At 40.4% G+C, this 22,547-nt stretch overlaps 1 protein-coding gene across 10 annotated transcripts in view; it reads right to left on the reverse strand.

The window, feature by feature from the left end:
- Window positions 1–22,547, reverse strand: part of GOLGA1 (golgin A1) — a 48,717-nt gene that overhangs the window by 20,229 nt on the left and 5,941 nt on the right. For 9 of the 10 annotated variants that reach the window (XR_013353764.1, XM_077850644.1, XM_077850637.1 and 6 more), the window contains exons 5-12: window positions 21,640–21,714; window positions 20,622–20,719; window positions 19,244–19,276; window positions 15,924–16,052; window positions 15,429–15,598; window positions 14,416–14,527; window positions 4,724–4,849; window positions 2,868–2,963 (exon numbers count right to left, since the gene is read on the reverse strand). Coding sequence is in view for 9 of the 10 variants with exons in the window: in XM_077850644.1 (XP_077706770.1) it covers window positions 2,868–2,963; window positions 4,724–4,849; window positions 14,416–14,527; window positions 15,429–15,598; window positions 15,924–16,052; window positions 19,244–19,276; window positions 20,622–20,719; window positions 21,640–21,714 (839 nt within the window). In the remaining variant the exon portion in view is untranslated. The remainder of the gene's footprint in view (window positions 1–2,867; window positions 2,964–4,723; window positions 4,850–14,415; window positions 14,528–15,428; window positions 15,599–15,923; window positions 16,053–19,243; window positions 19,277–20,621; window positions 20,720–21,639; window positions 21,715–22,547) is intronic. The other variant, XM_077850643.1, reaches the window with a different exon arrangement.

Genomic DNA, 22,547 nt, shown 5'->3' on the forward strand with positions numbered 1-22,547 from the left:
CCTTTTTTTTTTTAATATGTGTAAGTTCCTTTTTTTTTTTTTTTAAGATTTTATTTATTTATTCATAGACACAGAGAGAGAAGCAGAGACACAGGCAAAGGGAGAGGGAGAAGCAGGCTCCATGCAGGGAGCCCGACGTGGGACTCCATCCCAGGTCTCCAGGATCACACCCAGGCTGCAGGCGGTGCCTAACCGCTGTGCCACCGGGGCTGCCCCCCGCCTTTTTTTTTTTTTTTTTTACAACTCTGTATATAATTCCAGGAATACTGTGTTTCTCCTCCTTACTCACGTTTCCTTCTGTATCCCATGTAGTCATCAGAACTTCAATTATTTCTTTAAAGGATATTGCACAAAGTATTGAACCATTCCTACTGTGCTGGCAGTTGGGCTGTGTCCCACTTTCCCATCTGAGATAACACAGCTGTTATCTCCATGACATCTTCACCGAACATTTTGTGACCTGGTTTGAGCCACTTCCTTAGGCTAGATTCCCAGAAGTGGGATGACTGCCTATGACACAAACTTTCCTCATTCCACAACCATCAACTCAGTCTGACTTTGTACCTGATGCTGCACTAGGATGTGTGGCTGGCCCTGTGGACTGGACCAGACCCTGTCCGTTGAGCTGGATGTGGCTCTCCAATGGGGCATTTCTATCTGGTTGGAGCTATCTTTGCCAATTTCCCTTATGAAGTCCTCTTGTTTGCTGAGTAAGGTATGACCTTGAGAAAGTTTATGATTAAAAACATAAACACAAGGAAGGCTGCAGCTTTGTCAAGGAAAAGCAGGTACCTGACAAGAGGATACTCTTATGGTTCCTTATACACATTCACATGGAGCTGAAGCAACTCGTGGAGAACAGCCTATTTCTACATAGGAGGACAAGTAATGTTACCTGTCCAGGATCACAGATTTTTTAAAAAAGATTTTATTTATTTATTTATTCATGGGGGGGGGGGGTGCGGGCAGAGACACAGGCAGAGGGAGAAGCAGGCTCTATGCAGGGAGCCCAACGTGGGACTCGATCCCAGGTCTCCAGGATCAAGCCCCAGGCCGAAGGTGGCGCCAAACCACTAAGCCACCAGGGCTGCCTAGGATCACAGATTTTAATAGTGGTAGAGCCAGAAATGAAACCTAGCTTTTTAACTCCTGGTTTCAGAAAGTATCTACCCAAGTCTCAATTTAGAGGCAGAGCTCAAGAAAGGTTCAGCTCCTCCAGGGGTTAAGCACAGAGTTATCATGTCCCCTAGCGATTCTACTCCTAGGTATAACCCAAGAGAAATGAAAATAAAAGGTCACACAAAAACCTTGTTCATAGCACTAAGCTAATGCTTATTATTCACAATAGCCAGAAGGTGGAAATAACCCATTGACAAATGAAGGGATAAACAAAATGTGGTATAGACATATAAAGGAATGAAAGCCTTTTTAAAAAAGCTTATTCAGCCCTGGGCCACCTGACTGGCACAGCGGTAGAGCATGTGACTCTTGATCTCGGGGTCGTGAGTTCCAGCCCCATGTGTGGCATGGAGTTTTACTTAAAAAAAAAAAAAAAAAAAAAAAAAAAAAAGCCTTATTCAGCCTTAAAAAGAAATGAAATTCAGACACACGCTACAACATGAATGAACCCTGAAGACATATGTTAAGTGAAATCAGCCAGACACAAAAGGATGCATATCATACAATTCCACAAATAGGACATTCCCAGAGTAATCAGATTTAAGTAGAATGGTGGTTGCCAGGGGCTGGGGCTGGGAGAAAATGGGAAGTGAGAATTTCAGTTTGAGAAGATCAAAACGTTCTGGAGATGATGGCGGTAATGGTTGAACAGTGTGAATGTGCTTCATGCCACTGAATTGTACACTAGAAATGGATGAAATGGTAACTTTGTCATGTATATTTTATCGTAATAAAAAAACATTCAGAAATAGAACTGAATGCTAATAAAATAAACCAAGCTGTATTGGAAAAAAAAAAAGAGCTTGAAGTATATTTATCAGAAGATAAGATTTTAAAAATGAGCTAATAAGCATTTACTATGGTGTCCTCCCCAAATTCATATGGAAATCCTGTTGCCTGACATGGGAACAGGAGGCGGGGTCTTTGCGAGATGCTTAGGTCATGAGGGTGGAGTCCTCATGATGGGATCAGTGCCCTTATGAAAGAGGCCCCACAGAGATCCCTTACCCCTTCCACCACTTCACACTCACTAAACTGGCAAACAAACAAATGGCTGGAGAAAGCAGTAATGCAGATACAGAAACCTTCATGCACGCTGGGGGAGCAGAGCCAGGGGCAGCCCTTGCAAGAATGTTCTTGTCCTAACTTAGTCATAGGCATTCTCTGTCCTCAGGGTGACAGGGACGAGGCTGTTCAGGGTAGTGTAACCTGTGGTGACAGGAAGAAGGCGGCAATCCAGATGTCCAGCACCTGATAGATATATGATATAGAGCAAGAGCACTAAGTACAACGATGTGGACATGGACAGAAGTGGAGCAGGTGAATGTGACAGTATGTGACAGTGTGGAACTGTATCACTTACATAAATCAACATACATGCATGCAAAACAAGGCTGCCCATTTTAAGGTCACCCCACAATGCAAGGATCTCTAGTAACCCCATCAGAATAGCTTCCCATGGGAGGGAAGGCAAAGTGGATAAAAGGGAACAGCAAGAGAACAATGTTGTGTGGAACAATGGTAGCAATTTGGCAAGAATGAAGAAAATGACTAACTCAGCCATGTGTAAGTGAGTTTCAAAACAGTCCCTTCAAAAGAGAACCTCTGACCCTAGGGGATTTTCCCCCAACGATGTCATCCAACCAGGCCACCATCCAGACAGGAATCTCTGGGAATGAGGTCAGTACCCGAGTTTCCAGGATGTCAATGGCCTTGGCCTGGCTGCTTCTGGCTGCCAAGAGCTGCTGTCTGGTATCCTCCAAATTCTGCTCAGCAACGGTTTTCTGTAAGTTGATAGAAGAGTAAAAGAAAACAGTCATTTTTCCATTGAATAAATACTGATGTCTACCACATACTGTGATTTGAGCAAGACAGGGGGACACAAATGTATTAACAAAAATAACAGCTGAGATAATAGTCACATATCATAAAGTACACACAGATAAATTTGATATAATTCTTTGACCTTGAGACTGAGGCAAGACTAACAAAAAAATTAATAGAGTGCAATAAACACCCGCAAAGATACCCAGATACTCACTGCCTCAGGAAAGTGGATGGCTTCCTAATTAACAGGTGGCCAGGGGTTGGCGGGGAGCACCCAGGCAGTGATCACCAGTGGAGTCATGAAACAGCCTGGGACATTTGGGGAGCTACAACTTGCAAAAAGCTAAGGCAATGGTGGATTCAGGTCAAGAAATGAGACTAGAAAGTCAGGCAAAGGGGCAGATCATGGGAAACTTTTTATGCTGCAGAAAGGAGCTTGAATTTAATTCTGTAGGCAATATTTTTTAAAGTAGGGTTGTCCACATACTGGCATAAGACTAATGTGGTGGTGCAGGAGTAAGTAGTTGTTAAACTTGAGGTCTTACAGACCTACTGAAAAAAGGATTTCTAAGGATAGGAATATACACACTAAACAAACTCTCCAAGTACCTCCTATGCACACTAAGCTTTATAATAATGATTGTGGCACAATACTAAGGATTATAATATTAATAGCAGAAAAATACGGAGACCCTACTACATTCTAGAGCTTCATTCTAAGCATTTCACATATTGTAACTCCCTGAATCCTACCAACAATTCTGTGTTTGGTACAATTATCTACTCTATTTCACAGAAGAGAAAACAAACACAAAGAGATTAATTTTCCTGCCTTAAGTCACCAACTGGTAAGAAGATGATGCGAGATACGACCTAGGCAGTCTGACTCTAGAAATCAATTTACACCCCAGAACCCAGACTATATGCACTGCAGATTGCAGGAAAGCTGGGCAAGAAGGTAAGGGAGTGAGGCGGCCAGGAATACCAGCACGGCAGTGGGCGCAAAAGACTGCATCAGGGGTAAAGGAGGGGGCTGATGCCAGGTAGGCAGTTTGGAGACCTCTGCTGTGGACTAGGCTAGAGTTGCTAGAAGCCCTGAAGTACAACAGTAGCAGTGGAGAAGGAGATGTTTAGTTGAAACGAAGACAGACAGTGAGGGTCTAATCTAGGCCTAAGGTCTTGGCTTTGTCACCTTTGTCAGGGTGAGGTCAGTCCTGAGATACAAAAAGCAGGAGGAGCAGAATATGGGCAGACAATGCAGGCTCAATGAGAAAGGGCAAAGGTCAATCTGCTCAACAGCCTCACTCAGTGAAACCCCTTACTGCCAAAGGTGATTCTTGCTCATGCCACAGGCAGACAGTAACAATTTTCCTTGGCCACTGGAAAGTGCAAAAGGGTGGAAGAGATCAGGGAGGTAAGATAAGACAGCCCAAGTAGCATAAATCACCAGGCGGGGTTCACTGGTGATTAGGATGCTAATCATTCATAGGCATCTCTGAACGAGGCTCTCCCTTTCCTGGAAAACATGGCAATATACACAGGTGACAGGTGGCTGTTTTTTGCTGTAAGAAGGATAATCAGAAATTGGAGGGGGGGGGGGGGGCTTTTCTTTTCCAGCTGCTTGTGGACTCTCTGGCTCTGAAGCTCTATGATTGTATGAAATCTCCAGTGTTACCCCTACCTTCCTAACAGTGGCTGTCCGAAAAGAGCTACTTACCTCTTTTAGGAGTTCTTGCACATGTTCTTCTCCTGATAAGTTCTGCTCTAGTCTCTTTTCCAAGGAGGAGACCTTCTCCTGCAACTGTGTGACGAGTTTTTCTTTCTCTTGAGTTTTAGCAGTGGCCTGCAAGTGAAGGCAAAGATTATATTACATTCTAACCCCTTTCTCCTTCTCACTCCCTGTCTCCTCTTGGACCATTATGTTTCCCTGAAATTCTGTTCTCAACTGCCTCTCAGAAGAACAGAGAGCTAAGGAATCTTCCTTGAAAAGGGATACAGAAGAAACACCAGGACCCAGCACCAGCCAGACATCAGTTCAAACCTAGTGTGCAAGAGACAATTGCTCTTTTAATTTAAGCATTATTGATGTAGGAAAGACAAGGCTATGATATCAGTGGAATGCAGGCAGAACTCTGAGAAGATGCTCCTTCTCTTTAAGACAATCAGATTGTTCGGTCATGACCTACTACTGTCTATGTTCACCAAGCACACATCTCATTCTACTAACCCAGAGTCCAACAGGACCTATGTATGTCTTTAACTCAGATGCCAAACTTGGCAGAGGTATCCCCCTCAAGAAGGTCCCCATAAGTCCTACAAATGCCCAAGAGAACAATATTCTGGGAAATATGGGGCTAGATGAAGCATTAATGACACCAACGTAGCTGCCTTAAGAACGGAATGAGAGAACTTCTAAAATACATGAGGACACTCACTGCAGCTCCCAGCATAGTGACCAGGGCAGAGCCACTGTGCACCTCACACCTTGGCCCCAAACCAACAGCTACCCACTTTATTTCAGTCTATCTCTTTAGCAATGATGGTAGTGGTGGCGGTGGCAGTGGCAGGTTATGACTTGGTTCCTCTCACTGTTACCAATCTTCAAGTGCTACTTAATGTCAAAGCAGAGGATCCAGGAAGCTTTCATTCCATAAGTTTTTAGATCCCTAGTGGTCCTTGCATCCACTGAAGATGCCCAGGCACCTCTCTAAAAGTTTGTATAAGGGCACATGGGTGGCTCAGTTGGTTAAGCATCTGCCTTCGGCTTGGGTCATGATCCCAGGGTCCTGGGATTGAGCCCTGCATCGGGCTCCCTGCTTGGCAGGGAGTCTGCTAATCCCTCTAACTCTACCCCTCCCCATGCTTGTGCTCTTTCTCAAATTAAAAAAAAATCTTGGGGCAGCCCAGGTGGCGCAGCGGTTTGGCGCCGCCTGCAGCCCAGGGCGTGATCCTGGAGACCCTGGATCAAGTCCCACGTTGGGCTCTCTGCATGGAGCCTGCTTCTCCCTCTGCCTGTGTCTCTGCCTCTGTCTGTGTCTCTATGAATAAATAAATAAAATCTTAAAAATAAATAAATAAATAAATAAATAAATAAATAAATAAATAAATAAAAATAATTTTTAAAAAATCTTAAAAAAAATGTTCAGGGATGCCTGGGTAGCTCCGTAGTTGAACGTCTGCCTTTGTTTGGCTCAGGGTGTGATCCTGGAGTCCCAGGCTTCCTGCATGGAGCCTGCTCTCCCTCTGCCTATGTCTCTGCCTCTCTCATGAATAAATAAAATCTAAAATAAATAAATAAATAAATAACTAGATTAATTAATTAATTAATTTAAAAAAGTTAAAAATTAAAAAAGTTCATAAAGCATCAATATCTTACTGTGAAGACTTATACCTTCTTACAGGTACTCTGTTTCCTTGCTTTATGCTTCTGTTGCTCTATCTTGAGCTATGGTTTCATGTCAGCTTGAAACCCAGCCAAACTCTTCTCAGAATAAAATGTAGCAACTTTAGGAAGAAGCAACTTCCATTCTAAATTCTCACTGTGGGGGCACCTGTGTGGCTCAGTTGGTTAAGAATCTGACTTCAGCTCAGGTCATGATCCCAGCATCCTGGGATGGAGTCCCCCATCTGGCTCCCTGCTTGGTGGGGAGTCTGCTTGTTCCTCTCCCTCTCCTTCTGCCCCTCCTCCTGCTCATACTCTCTCTCTCAAGCAAACAAAATCTTAAAAATAGAATACAGGGTTGAGGGATCCCTGGGTGGTGCAGCGGTTTAGCGCCTGCCTTTGGCCCAGGGCGCGATCCTGGAGACCCGGGATCAAATCCCACATCGGGCTCCCGGTGCATGGAGCCTGCTTCTCCCTCTGCCTATGTCTCTGCCTCTCTCTCTCTCTCTGTGTGACTATCATAAATAAATAAAAATTAAAAAAAGAAAAGAATACAGGGTTGACAGCATAGGTAGTAGAGGGTTTTCTAGAAATTGAACTGTCTAGACTCAAGGTTCCATAACTCAGTAAACTTTTTTAAAGATTTTGTTTATTTGAGCGAGTGAGTGAGCAAGCATGCACGCACAAACAGAGGGAGGAGCAGAGGGAAAGGGAGAAGCAGACTCCCTGCTAAGCAAGGAGTCCCAATGTGGGGCTCAATCCCAGACCCTGAGGATCATGACCTCAGCCAAAGGCAGACGCTCAACCAACTGAGCTGCCCAGGCACCCTGCAATTCAGTAAACTCTTATCAAGTTTACACTGTGTGTAGTCTTCTGAGGATACAACCAGATACAGTTCCTGACCCACAGAAGTAGGACTGGTGGTAAAGACATGTATACACACAATTAATTATAAAACAATACAATCATGCTGCAGCAGAGGGACATACAAGGTGATATATCAGAGGCAGGAGGGATTAACTGTTTGGGGAAGTCAGATCAAGCCCCCTGACTAGGCAAGTCAAGGGAGAAGGGGGTTGGGGCAGAATGAGAATTCTGGGTAAAGTGTAGCACATGCAAAGAGGTGAAAGGCAAGTTCAGCATGACTAGGAAGCTGGGAGAAGAGGTAAAAAGAACTCCCAAGTCTGTGACTCAGGTGCCTGGCACAATAGTAACATTACATAAAACAGAGAACAGCAAAGGAGAGAAAGTTTGATAGAAAAGAAAAACAATTCAGCCATGATAACCAATCATGATAGGTCTCTCACTAATAATGCAATAATCATAATTTGTAGCAGAGTGCAGCAGTGGCAGCTATAGTTTGCAGAGCATGAGTAAGCACTTTCCATTATCCCTAGTCCTTACATTCACCCTTTATTGTGTCCATTTATAAGGAAGCCAAAACTTACAAACTAGCCCATAAGCATATACCAGTGATAAATTAAAGATTTAAACTCAAGTCTTCTGGAACCAAAGCCTGTACTCATTCTATTATACATCAATATGAACTTGAGAGATACAGGTGACTCTATAGTGAAAATAAAAAAACAAACAAGAATTGGTCACCAATTTCCAGTTAGTCTTCTTGTGCACCATATCACACATGGAGCCCCCTTCTCCACTCTGGCTGCTTTACTTCAGGCCCCTAACACCTTCTATGCCACAGCTAACATTATCCTTAATGGTGAAAAACTCAAAGCTTTTCCATTCAAGACAAGGATGTCCGCTCATCAATCCTTTCCAACACTGTATTAGAAGTCCTTGCTAATGTAATAAGACAAGAAAAGGAAATACAAGTACACAGATTGGGAAGGAAAACCTAAAATTGTCTTTGTTAATAAGTGACACCATTATATATATCTAGAAAATCCAGATAAGTTGGGGGAAAACTCCCAGAAATAACAAGTGGTTAAAGAAAGGTTGTAGGGGATGCCTGGGAGGCTCAGGGGTTGAGCATCTCCCTTTGGCTCAGGGCGTTGATCCTGGAGTCTCAGACTGAGTTCCACATCAGGCTCCCTGTGGAGAGCCTGATTCTCCCTCTGTTGGTGTCTCCATCTCTTTCTCTGTCTCTCATGAATAAATAAATAAAGTCTTAAAAAAGAATACAGGAAGGTTGTAGGATACAAGGTTGTTACGCAAAAGTCAACTGCTTTCCTACATACTGACAATAAACAAGTAGAATCTGAAATTAAAAAGACAATATCATTCACATTAATACTCCCCAAAATGAAATACTTAGGTATAATCTAACAAAATATGTATAAGACATTTATGAGGAAAACTATAAAACTGATGAATGAAAAAAAGACAAAAACTAAATAAATAGAGTGACAGTCCATGTTCACAGATAAAAAGACCCAATATTGTTAAGATAACAATTTTTCCCAACTTGATCTACAGATTCAATGCAGTCACTATCAAAACCCCAGCAAGTTGGGATCCCTGGGTGGCGCAGCAGTTTGGCGCCTGCCTTTGGCCCAGGGCGCGATCCTGGAGACTCGGGATCGAATCCCACGTCGGGCTCCCGGTGCATGGAGCCTGCTTCTCCCTCTGCCTGTGTCTCTGCCTCTCTCTCTCACTGTGTGCCTATCATAAATTAAAAAAAAAAAAAAAAAAAAAAAAAACAAAAAACCCCAGCAAGTTATTTTATGGATGTCAAAAAAATTATTTTAAAGTTTATATGGAGATGCAAAAGACCCACAAAAGCCAATACAATATTGAAAGAGAAGAACAAAGTCAGAGGACTGAGGCTACCTCACTTCAGGACTTACTATAAAACTACAATAATCCAGAAAAGATGGTCTTGGTGAAAGAACAGACAAATAGATCAGTGGAACAGAACAGAGAGCTCAGAAATAGACCCTCATGAATATATTTGACTGATCTTTGACAAAGAAGCAAAGACAATACAATGAAACAAAGACAACCTCTTCAACAAATGGTGCTGGAACAAATGGACATCCACATGAAAAAAAATGAATCTGGACATAGAGACCTTACCTCCTTCATAAAGATTAACTCAAAATGGATCACAGATATAAATGTAAAACTAAAAACTATAAAACTCAGAGAAGATAACATCAGGAGAAAACCTAGATGACCATGGGTATAGCAATCATTTGTTAAACATACCACCAAAGGCTTGATGCATGAAAGAAATAACTGATAAACTAGACTTCATTGGAATTAGAAACTTCTGCTCTATTAAAGACAGTGTCTAGAGAATAAGAAGTCAAGCCACAGATTAGGAGAAAATATTTGCAAAAGACACATATGACAAGGAATTGCTATCCAAAAATGTAAAAAAATTCTTAAAATTTAACAATAAGAAAACAAGCAACCCAACAGAATAGGGCAAAGGAAAAAATGTGTAAGAATTTGAAACAAACAAAACCATCATTATTCACAGATGACTGCTATTCAAGAAATTCAAAAAATCTGTAATTAGTTACTAAGCTCAATAAAAATTAATAAATTGTGCAAAACAATCAATTTATAAAAATAACAGTATTTTTATAGTATATGCCAGCAACAAGTACAAAAAGTAATTTTTAAAATGACACAATTTATAATTGGTATAAAAAAACTGTGCCTAGGAATAAGTTTAACAGTAAATAACGAACTTTCATGAAAAAAAAATCACAGAACCTTACAGAGTCATTTAAAAAAAAAGCAACACTGAATATCTGAAACAAAAGATCATGTTCTTGGTTAAAGAAAACTCACATCAGGGACGTCTGGATGCTTCAGTGGTTGAGTGACTGCCTTTGGCTCAGGACGTGATCCCGGAGTTCCGGGATTGAGTCCCGCATGGGGCCCACTTCTCCCTCTGCCTGTCTCTGCCTCTCTCTCACTGTCTCTCATGAATAAATAAACAAAATCTTAAAAAAAAAAAAGAAAACTCACATCATAAAGTAATCACTGCTCTCCAAATGGACCTACAGATTCAATGCTATCCAATCAATAACTCAACAAAATTTTTTTGAGTCTGACAAGCTTCTCTGTGGAAGAACAATGGGCCAAGAATATTCAAAATACTCATAAAAAAGAAATAGGTGAGGAGATTTATCAGACACCAGGACTTGTCCTAATAGCTAGTAAGGCGATGTACTGTATCATACAGATACCACAGTGGCATATGCCCCAAAGCCTAATAGTTCTACATACATATGGAAACCTGAACTGTGACAAAGCTGATATTGCAGATTGGTGAGAAAAGAACAGATTTTTTAATAAATGGTACCAAAACAATAAAAAAAAAAAAAGATACAGATCCCTTTCTAATACCCAAATCACAGTTTAGGCATATTAAAGACTGGACTATAAAAAGCAAAACTGTAAAACTTCCTATATGGTAATGCAGAAAAAGCGCATTATAGCCCTGGGTAAGAAACAATTTCTTTAAAAAAGCAGGTGTGGGAGCACCTGGCTGGCTCAGCTGGTAGAGCATGTGACACTTGATATGGGAATCATTGAGTTCAAGTTCCATGATGGGTGTAGAGATTACTTAAAAAACAAATAAATAAAATGGAAGTCTCACTGAAGGGGGAACCATTTTTTTTTAAAGTAAATTAAAAAAGCAAAAGTGTGAACTTAAAGGAAAATAATAAATTCAACTATACTAAAATTAAGAGCATATTTTCATCAGAGGAGACCATAAAGGGTGTGAAGACAAGGCAAAAACTGGGAGAAGACATTTGCAACCCATATAACTGACAAGGGAGCATGGCAGCCAGGATACATATAAAGAATCCTATAATCAAGGAGAAAAAGAAAATGTAGCAGAAAAATGGGCTAGAGAATTGAATGAGTACTTCACAGAACAATAATGACCTATAAGCATGAAAGGACAGTAGCACTTTGTAGTAATCTGGGAAAAGCAAATTAGAATCATGCTGAAAGGGGACACCCAGGTGGCTAAGCAGCTGAGCATCTGCCTTGGGCTCAGGGCATGATCCCAGAGTTCCAGGATCGAGTCCCACATCGGGCTCCCTGCGAAGGGCATATGCCACTGTGGTATCTGTATGATACAGTACATCGCCTTACTAGCTTCTCCCTCTGCCTATGTCTCTGCCTTCTCTCTGTCTCTCATGAATAAATAAAATCTTTTAAAAAATGTTAGTATTTCATACTCTCTAGACTGGCAAAAAATAAATGCCTGATAATATCCCATGTTGTCAAGGAAGCAGAACAAACATGGCTGGTGGGACTGTGAATTACTACAACTACTAGGGAAAAAAAATGCTTGGCATTATGCCGAAAAGTTGAAAAAGTACAAATCTTTTTTTTTTTTTTTTTTTTTGGGTGAGATTTTATTTTTAGGTAGTCTCTACACCTGATGTGGGGCTCAAACTCACAACCCTGAGATCAAGAGTTGCATGCTCCACCAACTGAGCCAGCCAGGCACACCTAACCTTTCCACATCTTAAATATACCCCAGAGTAACCTGCACGGGTAGAGGAATGTTCACAGTAGCCTTGTTCGTAATAGTAAAAGTCCAGAAACACCTCAATGTTGATGGTCAATACGATGAATAACTTTTGTTACTTCACACTATATAGTTGAGAAAAGAAAAAAAAATACAGCTGCATGTATACAAACGCATGTTTTTTGGGAATATAATGTTGAGCACAAAAAGTAAGTTTTAGAAGAATACCTATAGCATAATTTATATAATTTTTAACAAGCATGAGAAACAACAGAAGATACATACTATTTAGAGATAAAATAACAGTAAAATTATAAAGTGAAGAAAAAGGAAACAACAGTTTCTAGATTCCTTATAAAGGAAAAAGGAATGGGATGAACAGTGAATGGCACATGGGGAACTTCAAGTATAAATAGATTATTCTTTTCATCCTGGGGTTAACTACAAGGGGATCACTGCCTTGTTATACTCTCTACCCTACTTATATTTATAAATGTTACATTTATTCAATAACGATAAGGACAACAACAAAAAAAACCTGACTCCAAACTCATGTTCTTCATGATAAAACTGTTCAGCCTTTGATATTCTTAACCCAATGACCGACCCTATCAGCCACTCAGTTGCTATCAAGAAACTCAGAAACCATCACCAAAACTTCCTTTTCTCTTGCTTCCCTCCTACATCCATTACATTAGCGAGTGGGTCAGTCTCCTCATTATTTTGTAAATGTCTACTTCCCCCTTATCTTTACCACCACTCTTGTCAAAGCCACCATCTGATGCCAAGACAGGTATAAGAACTTCCTAACTGGAACCCCATCCAATGTTTCCCCTTATGCCAGTCCATTCTCTGTGTCTTCTCTTCCAGTTCCTTGAATGTGCTCATCCTTCTACTGCCTCAAGGTTTCTGGGTTTATGGTTCGTACTGTTCATTATTCCTTGCTTCAAATTCTCTCCCACTGTCTCTCCCCCTCCACAGCTCAAGTGTTCCTTCTTCAAGGGCTTTGTTCTCTGACTCCAAGGCTAGATCTAACCTGATGCCATTACAGGATCCTACAACATCCTGCAGTTTTCCTTCATGCATCATGGTTTGCAATAGTATATTTACATGATTACTGATTGATATCTGATTTTCCCTCTAGATTAGAAGTTCCGCAAAGGCAAGGGCAGTATCTGTTTTGCTCATCACAGTATTTTTAACACTGGGCAAAGAGTGCTGAGCCTGGCACATAGGAAGGCTTTGATCATATTTTTAGAATGAGTGAGGGAACGTATTAGTATAACCACAAGCTAGAAAATTAGTTTTTCCAATGATGACATGGTAAGTTAGATGGTTCTGATATCAAAGGGTCCCTTGAATCCCCAAATTTTGTGTATGTTATCTTCCCCCACCCTATGTGTTCTGTGTCCTGCTTTCTCCGCCTCCTGTTACTCTACCCATCTTTGAAATTCCAGTTCCTCCAGGAAGAGTTCCTTGACTCCTATGCTAGAAATACACTCTCTCCCTATGGCATATATTTTTCATTACAAAATCTATTTCACTTATTTAGGATTTGTTAAGAATGTGTTTTCTTGTGGTTAGGTTTGAGTTCTATAATGAAACTATAAGCCTCTGAGAAAACACTGTGTGTGTCTAGATCTTCACTGAGAGTAGAGACCTTGTATCAGAGTCATTCATATATGTGAGATCTATTTACTGGGTGACCCTTATTGGAAGGCAACACAGTCCAATAGGACAAGCATGAGTTTTGGAGTAAGACCTGGGCTAGAATCCAGCTTTGTCACTCACTGCTGAACTCTGAGTGAGGTATATAACCTCCATTTGGGCATCTATGTGTGTGCTAATACCTAGAAGGAAGGAGTATATAGATTTCTATTTACACAAATCTTAACTGTACTGTAATGATGTAGGAAGTCTCTGTTGCAGTTGAGATTAGCAGTTCTCAAGGGAAGAGGGTAGAGTTGGTGGTACCACCCACCAGGGGGTGTTTTTTCACATGATGGGAAGGGCTGGACTGTCAATGCCTGAAGGGTGCTACTGGCACTAAGAACCCAGGGGCCAGGAAAGCTAAATGTCCTGCAATGCAAGGGACAACTGTTCTATTCAAAATGGTGAGAAGAAACATGCCACTGAGAAACACTAGTCGATAATAATGTTTTATTCTTCTTTATAGTCTCAAAACTTAGCACAGGCCTATAATAGGAAGGCAATAAATGTATGTTGAACTGTAAGGATTATCATTTGGAATACACCAGATTAAGCCATATCAACCATGACTGTTCTTCTTATGCTCATGGTCCACCATGAAGTACTTAAGACAAACTGGAGTAGATCAAATGGTGTACTTTGAGACTTCCTGCCGGGACAATACTGACCTCTTCTGTTCAGCTGTGTGGCCACTTCCATCAGGATGTAGCGGGGCTACACCAGGAACTAGGGCCACATTGCATGAGAAGCAGAAGTTTCAGTAGCCACCCTGAGACAGAAATTTCTGCCAGATTTAGTTTCTACCCCATAAGCTCTAGCCACCTGGATCTACTCCTAGTACTCTACTTACCTTCTGTAAGTCCATGGAAAGCTGCTGAATGAATGCCTGGAGCTCTTGCTCCTTTTGCACCAGGGCCGAGATCTTATTTTCTGCACCTGTTTTTGAAGCTGTCACGTGATCTCTTCATTGAAAGAAAGTAGACAATAAGCACATTTGGAAATCTTATCTAAGAGACACTTCTACAGGAAAAAATACAGATGGTTCTTTATATGTCAGGGCTGCAAATGTTAGCCATGTGAAGACTATCAATGGAGAAGACTCCTTGGATCTTTCTGAAGTAGAAGCCAAAAAAGAAAAATTCCACCCAGGTTTAAGTAAAAAATCCTAATCTGCCTTGGTTATTTAATAACTTAGGAACAAAAACATACTGAATTGCTTGGCAGGTTTGGAAGCTGAGATTAGGCAGGTGAAGGGGAGTGAAGGTGTTGGGTGGTGGGAGTAGAGGGTCCCAAGCCCTGGGCCAGAACTCAGATCAGAAAGTGTTGCAAAGAGGGCAGCCCCGGTGGCACAGCAGTTTAGCGCCGCCTGTGGCCCAGGGCGTGATCCTGGAGACCTGGGATCAAGCCCCATGTCGGGCTCCCTGCATGGAGCCCACTTCTCTCTCGGCCTGTGTCTCTGCCTCTCTCTCTCTGTGTCTCTACGAATAAATAAATAAAATCTTTCAAAAAAAAAAAAAAAAAAAAAAAAAAGGGGATCCCTGGGTGGCTTAGCGGTTTGGCGCCTGCCTTTGGCCCAGGGCGTGATCCTGGAGTCCCGGGATGAAGTCCCACATCAGGCTCCCAGCATGAAGCCTGCTTCTCCCTCCTCCTGTGTCTCTGCCTCTCTCTCTCTCTCTATCATAAATAAATAAATAAATAAATAAATAAATAAATAAATAAATAAATAAATAAATAAATCTTAAAAAAAAAAAAAGAAAGAAAGAAAAAGAAAGTGCTGCAAAGAGCAGTGGGGAAAGGCAGGCAAGCTATAGCTAGGGCTACACTAACACCGCTTCCCATGGGCCCCACAGACCAAGCAAGAACCTCTGCTCTTCCAGCGCTGAGCAGTGTCTCTGCAATTCTTCCAACTTCTGGCTCAAGTCTGATAACATCTGACTGGAGGTCATCAACTCCTCCCGGGTGTGACTCAGTTCTCTGGTTCGTGCCTCCAACTCTTGCTCCGTTTTCCCCAGAGTTTCTTCTTTTTTTAAAAGCTGATACAAAGATATAAAGTTTCACTGGGCCACTATTAAGAAATACTCCTGAGACCTGTTTTTAAAAATACGGACCAACAAACCAAACTTTCATAACATTTGTGTGAGCTTATAAGCGGCTTTATATGCCCGTAATAAACAAAGAAAAGGAAAAGGAAGCACATTTCAAACAGAACTTTTGCACTTACATAAACTGAAAAACATACACATATGATTAATATCACAGACTACTAGGGTATGTTCATCAGCAATTAGAGTGATGACTAGTAAAATCAGAGTAATTAATCATCTACATAATATGTAGCTATGAAAATAAAATGCGCACCATGTGCTTTACTTTACTTAGTTCTTGCTGCTGGAACCCCTCTAATTCATCCATTTCATCCCTCCTTTGGAAAAGATTCAAACTCTGGTTCTTCACTTCCTGTAACTGAGCTGTCAGAAGCCTTTTCTCCTATTTGGAGGAAGAAGACATCATCTCAGGCAACAAAGACATCTCAAATCTATATTATGTAAGAATGCTTTTTTAAAATCTACACAATGTTTATTTTTATTCAGCAGAATTCTTTTTCTTTTAAATATTTTATTTCTAAGTAATCTCTACCCTCAACATGGGGCTTGAACTCATGACCCCAAGATCAAGAGCTGCTCACTCCACTAACTGAGCCAGTCAGGGGTCCCCGCAGATTCTTAATAAAGGAAAATCTTTAAAAAACTCTCCTCAGTAGACAATAATAGATAACAGGAAGCTTTATGGTTATGTGAGCAATATGCCATTATCTAAAACTTACCTGAAGTTAAAAAATAAATGTGTTTAAAATGATACAGCTGTGAATAAGGGGAATAAGAGCAACAATTATTTGGCACTTTAAAGTTCTTAAGTTTGGGACGCCTGGGTGGCTCAGCAGTTGGGCATCTGCCTTTGGCCCAGGGCATAATCCTGGAGACCTGGGATCGAGTCCCACATCGGGCTCCCTGCATGGAGCCTGCTTCTCCCTCTGCCTGTGTCTCTGCCTCTCTCTCTCTCTCATGGATAAATAAATAAAATCTTTAAAAAAAAATAAAGTTCTTAAGTTTGATTAGAAATTGCAGATATTGGGGCACAGGGGTGGCTCAGTGGTTGAGCACCTGCCTTTGGCTCAGTTCATGATCCCAGGGTCCTGGGATTGAGTCCCATATCAGGCTGCCTACAGGGAGCCTGCTTCTCTCTCTCTGCCTATGTCTCTGCCTCTCTCTCTGTGTCTCTCATGAATCAATAAATTTTTAAAATCTTAAAAAAAAAAAGAAATTGCAGATATTCATTTTACACATCTTTTCTCAGTGACCTACTGAATTGGATGAACAATATGAATAACTGGAGTAAGCCTAAATACCCTGAAAAAATTAGATGTATTTCAGTAGAACTGGTGTCAATTAGCAATTTCAGTTAGAAGTCAACAAAAATTAGACATGACTGATGTGAGCAGGTTACAAATTCCTAAATGACAGCTTCCCAAGATAGACTCTCTTAAGGACAAACTCTGCTGCTGCAGTTTCCAATTTCTGATTGAAAAGAAATCAAAACAGTATAAAAATAACATTTCCAAAAATTACAGTGGCTTCAAAGACCTACATAGATGTCTCACTGTTCTTTCTGAGTCTAAAATACGTCCCAGTCCCTCCTCTGGGCAGGGGTGCGAGAGGGGATGGCCTTAGTGCACTGAAGTAGGCTTTATTTCAGCCCTGTATGTATCCCCCTTCACTGTAATTTTAAAAGATAAAAAACAGTTCAATGAGAATTTCAACTGCTACAATCTTAAGTTTAAGAAAAGAAAACTTTAACCCAACCCATATCTCCATATTTAAGAAGACCAGCATTAATACCATGTTCAGATTTTTTAAACACAAGTTTCTTTGGGAGATAGTTTGACTTTTCTATAATTCTTTCCTTACATAAATATGTTGAAGCATTCTGTAACAGCTTGATAATCAGATTTCTACAGCATGCACAGAGAGAATTGGTTTAACCTGGAGTTTTAGCCCAAGAATGCAGCAACAATAAAGTTCATCTGTTTAATAAAATGAACAGTAAATATATTTTGAGACTGCATATATATATCAATCTAAGAAATAATTTTTCTACTATAAAAAGTAATTTAGGAGTATTTGATGAAAACAGAAAATGAATTAGATAGCAGCATATAATTTGAGCTGCGGTAGTTGACTTTTTTATTTTTTAAAAAAGATTTTATTTATTTATTCATGAGAAACACACACAGAGAGAGGCAGAGACACAGGCAGAGTCAGAAGCAGTCTCCACCTAACTCTGGGAAACGAACTAGGGGTGATGGAAGGGGAGGAGGGCGGGGGGTGGGGGTGAATGGGTGACGGGCACTGAGGGGGGCACTTGATGGGATGAGCACTGGGTGTTATTCTGTATGTTGGTAAATTGAACACCAATAAAAAATAAATTTATTATTAAAAAAAAAAAAAAAGAAGAAGAAGCAGGCTCCATGCAGGGGGCCTGATGTGGGACTCAATCCCAGGTCTCCAGGATCAGGCCCTGGGCTGAAAGCGGCGTTAAACCGTTGAGCCACCAGAGCTGCCCGAGGTAGCTGACTTTTAAATTAAAATGTTTTTCTAACTATAGGCCTGAAATTTCATCTTCCTGTTCATGTCTAGGAGCCAGGAATAAATTACATTAAGCACCTACACAGTGTTACACAAGCTATGGTACTAGAGTAATCAATTTTCCTCATCTGTGTTTAGCCAAGAAACGCTCTTATCTGCTCAATGTTAAGCCTTGAAAAATGCCCTCCTTCCCGACTGCTTCCTTAAAAAGTATTCCTAACATTACCACAGTGCCAATTAGGGTCCCAGCAGGAAACAGATGGCAGTCTCAAATTGGGTATTCTGAGAAGTTTACTAAAGGGACTTTTCAAAGCTGTGGGTGGGTAAGAAAACACAAAGAGATAATGTGCTAGTATCAATTGGGTATGAAGGGGTAGAGGGATGTAGCGGTTATAAGAAACCCAGGAATATCCACTAAAACTGACCTTCGGCCATGGGATACAACTAACTTGAAGGGATCCCACGTGGAGAAGGCTGGAGGAATCCTAACCACACTCTCCTTCCACCCATAGTTCCTTGGGAGTTCTCCACTGGCAGAACCCAGTCCAGAACCAGAGGGCAATGGAGTCCTGCTGATACAGTTTCCATCAGCCTCCAGGTACATAGAGAAAGGTAAGAGAGTGGTGAAGAGGATTTTGGGAGGGGCACACAAAAGACATCCAGCATGCCCATCAAGAAAGGGAAACATGGGACCGCTGGGTGGCTCAGTGGTTGAGCGTCTGCCTTTGGCCCAGGGCATGATCCTGGAGTCCTGGGATTGAGTCCCACATCGGGCTCCCTGCAGAGAGCCTGCTTCTCCTCTGCCTGTGTCTCTGCCTTTCTCTCTGTGTCTCTCATGAATAAATAAATAAAATCTTAAAAAAAAAGGGGGGGGGGGGAAACACGTGAGATTTTCAAGTCAGTGTCTAATCAACTGGCACCCTGAGTTTAAGAGGTGGTAGAGCAATCTGTATACTGGGTACTGCATAAACCACTGTCCGAGCCCTGAGGAGAGGCTGACATTCAAACTGAGATAAATATAAAAGATGAACTAACCTTTTCAAGCTGATCCATTTTTTCTGACCATTCCTAAAACAAAACAACAAAAAAGTATAGTTTCCAGGGAAGAGTATCAGTAATATAAGGTTTTCAGAAATCAAAACAACCTAACTCCCCCTGTAAAGCAAGCAAGCAACCAACCAAAATAACAAATAAAAACCCCATAAAGTTGGCTTAGTAGAGAGCCAAGAATCCTAAAAGGAGAAGAAAATGAATTTTATAAAAAATTCTAGAACACAGATATAAGCCTGTGGATTTTTATTAAGTAGAGGACCCAGTAAAGCTATAATGTGGTATTCTGATGCAGCTTTTCACTTTATTTCATAGTGTTTTTCCATGAATGCTATTATTATTTCTTGGGAGTGGGTAGCTGGGACCAGCTGAGTTGGTAACTCTATAATTGATATTTAAAAATTAATTCACTGAAGATGAGGGAGACAGTCTTCACCAGCCCCTGATAATTATTTTCCTGCTTGTCTTGATTTTACCAATATGCTTTACACTGTCTGGTATAAGTTAAAGGAAAAAGGATTCATTCACCAATCACAGAACGAGAGGAAAAATAACCATTGGTACAAAAAGCCATATTCCAAGTGCCTACAATCAGAATCCACCAATTTTAGATGATATATTCATTTGTATACATTTATATCATAGTTATCCACTAAGTATTGGTGAATAATGTCTTTTTCTGGCTAGCAAATGTCTTAGGTAACTAATACTCACTCTAAAAACCACCTATACACCTACTGTAGATGAATTATATATTTTCTTAAGTGAAACATACTATATTGATCCTGTCTTAATAAATCAAGATTATCATTATAATATCTTGATGTTTATCTTAAATTTAAAATGCCACAGAATGAAACATACTTCATAATTATTATAATGGTAATAGTACTCTTTTCCTTTCTTACTGTTATTCATTCAGCATCTGTCAATGGATGGTTCTAATGGGATTACAGGAGTTAATTTCTGTCTAACTCACTGGGGTTGAAGACACTGGGGAACAGAGATTGTAAGAAATCTGTACATCATAGAAGCTATCTAGCTTGATAGCATTCTCCACTCTAAAAGGCAAGTGTTTGGGGTCTAGGCCTTGAGACAAGTTTTTAGAGTACAGAGATTGTTTTCCTTCTCTTGGGATATGCTACCAGTTTAGGACACATGAATTCCCTTCTCCCTTTTACAAAGTTATACGGTGTAACAGGATGATACTCTCACATTCTTCATGATTACAACTGTAAATTATATATAGCATTCCTTTTCTCCTGAGCTGTAAATGTTTCCTACAAGGTTTATATCATGATTTTTGAAATCATGTCACTAAGTGAAATCTTTCCACCAGTCTTGGGCGTCACATATAAAATACCTGGTCCTTTCTGGCTAATGCCAAAGCCAGTCCTTCTGCCATTTTGGCTCTGTTGGCTTGGAATGTCTCATTCTGCTCTTGAAATTTCCGCATGGAAGCTGTTAACAAAGAGGCTCTATTTGAGATATGGAAATATTTCAGAAACGGCATGACAAATAGCCCATGTGATTACTTTACAATTGTCACCTAGCAAAAAAGATCAAGGTCGCATAAGTGGATAATGAAACTGGGAGAAACCTGATCCATCTCAACTTTCCCAGAATCTTTTGGGCTTAGTAATAGACCACAGTTGTTTTTTCGCTTTCTCTTGTTTTGTTTTTGTAATAAGCAAGTATATACATTTAGGAAGATGCCAAAACGTAGCTTTTTCAATGGTATAATAAGTTAGGGAGATTGCTAGAAGATGCTAATGCTGTTGCTAAGTGATGGTTACTATCACTTTATCGGAATTAAAAATAAAACTCAAAACTAGGCAAAACAAAAAAATCTTTCACTTTGTTTCCCTTAAAAATTTTTTTTTTAGTATATATTATATCAACAGAAAATAACTTTCTACTTCTGTTAGCATTTTTCTTGGACTGAATCCAAAGGAGAATATATGAGTTAGGATAGACTAAGTAAAATATATGTTCTATTGCTGGAGGAGTGATGACAGCTAAAGATTTCCTCCCATTACTGAATGTAGAAGCATGAAGCTATGGATAGAACCAGTCTCCTAATCTAGGTCTAAGGGCCAGGCACATGATTTTACTAAAATCTAAGGGCAGCCAATGAACTGGTCAACTGGATGAAGACAAGCTGATACACATAACGACCTTCTCCAAAGAAGCATGCCCATAACACAACATAAATAGGAACTATATGCTTATAAATATCAGACAAACATTATATATCACCCTGATAGTACACTTACAAAGATTTGAGCTATGATGAAGGACAAACTTAACCATACGCTATTGTTTCATTAAAAAAAGTAAACCCTGAAAAGATTGAGAAAAAGCAGGAAAAAAATACGTACAATCCTGGTGTTTTTCTAACGCAATTTCAAGCTTCTCTTTTATCTTCTGCAAGTTTCGGACCTGTTCAGCATAGTCTTGGGTGAGGAGGGTGACGCACATACCAGGAATGGACAAACATCAGGAAAGGAAGTTAATTAAACAAAAAAATGAGTGAAAATGATGATGATTTTCTCAACCCGAAAACCATTGCTGTTAAGGAAAGCTAGGCAGACAGCCTCCCATTAACAATGAACAACACAGGCAAACAGGTATAGTACAAACCATCCACAGTGTAAATGGTGAATACAAACAGGCAGATTTTTTTAGCCTGGATAGACAGCAAGAATTGGGCCTGGTCTGGTCATCAAAATTGCCCTGCTCATTACTTAATTTCAAATCTCAGTTTTCACTTCCCCTGCCAGTATTAGCAATAGGATAGAGCAAAGGGAATTCACTCAACAGCTCACAGTCCACACAACTGAGTTAACAGTGGTTGAGGCAATAGCAAATACCTTACCAAAGGATAGTCTTTACTGTGAAAGTACTTGATTCTCTAGAAAAAGCAGCTTCTTTTCTAAATGGAAACTGGGCTTCCCATGCCATATTAAAGGTGAAAGTCAGAACTAATTACCTGAGTGGCCAAAGAAGATAGTATGGTATAGTGGAAAAGTAGGCAGGCTTGGGCCAAATCAAAGCTCTGTCAGTCCATAGCTGAGAGACCAAGCAAATTATTGATCCTTTTGTTTCTTTACTTAGCAAATGATGGTATTAACTGTACCTGCCTCAAAATGCAATTGGTAAACTAAGTGTTTCATATGTCCTAATTAGACAATAACCTAGGTGTTCTCCATATTAGAAGCACCTGACACATAATGTTCAATAAGAGGTATTGGGACATAAGGGACATAACTGGGTTTAGTAAGTGTCT

Source organism: Canis aureus, chromosome 16 (assembly GCF_053574225.1).
Source record: "Canis aureus isolate CA01 chromosome 16, VMU_Caureus_v.1.0, whole genome shotgun sequence".
Lineage (NCBI taxonomy): Eukaryota > Metazoa > Chordata > Mammalia > Carnivora > Canidae > Canis > Canis aureus.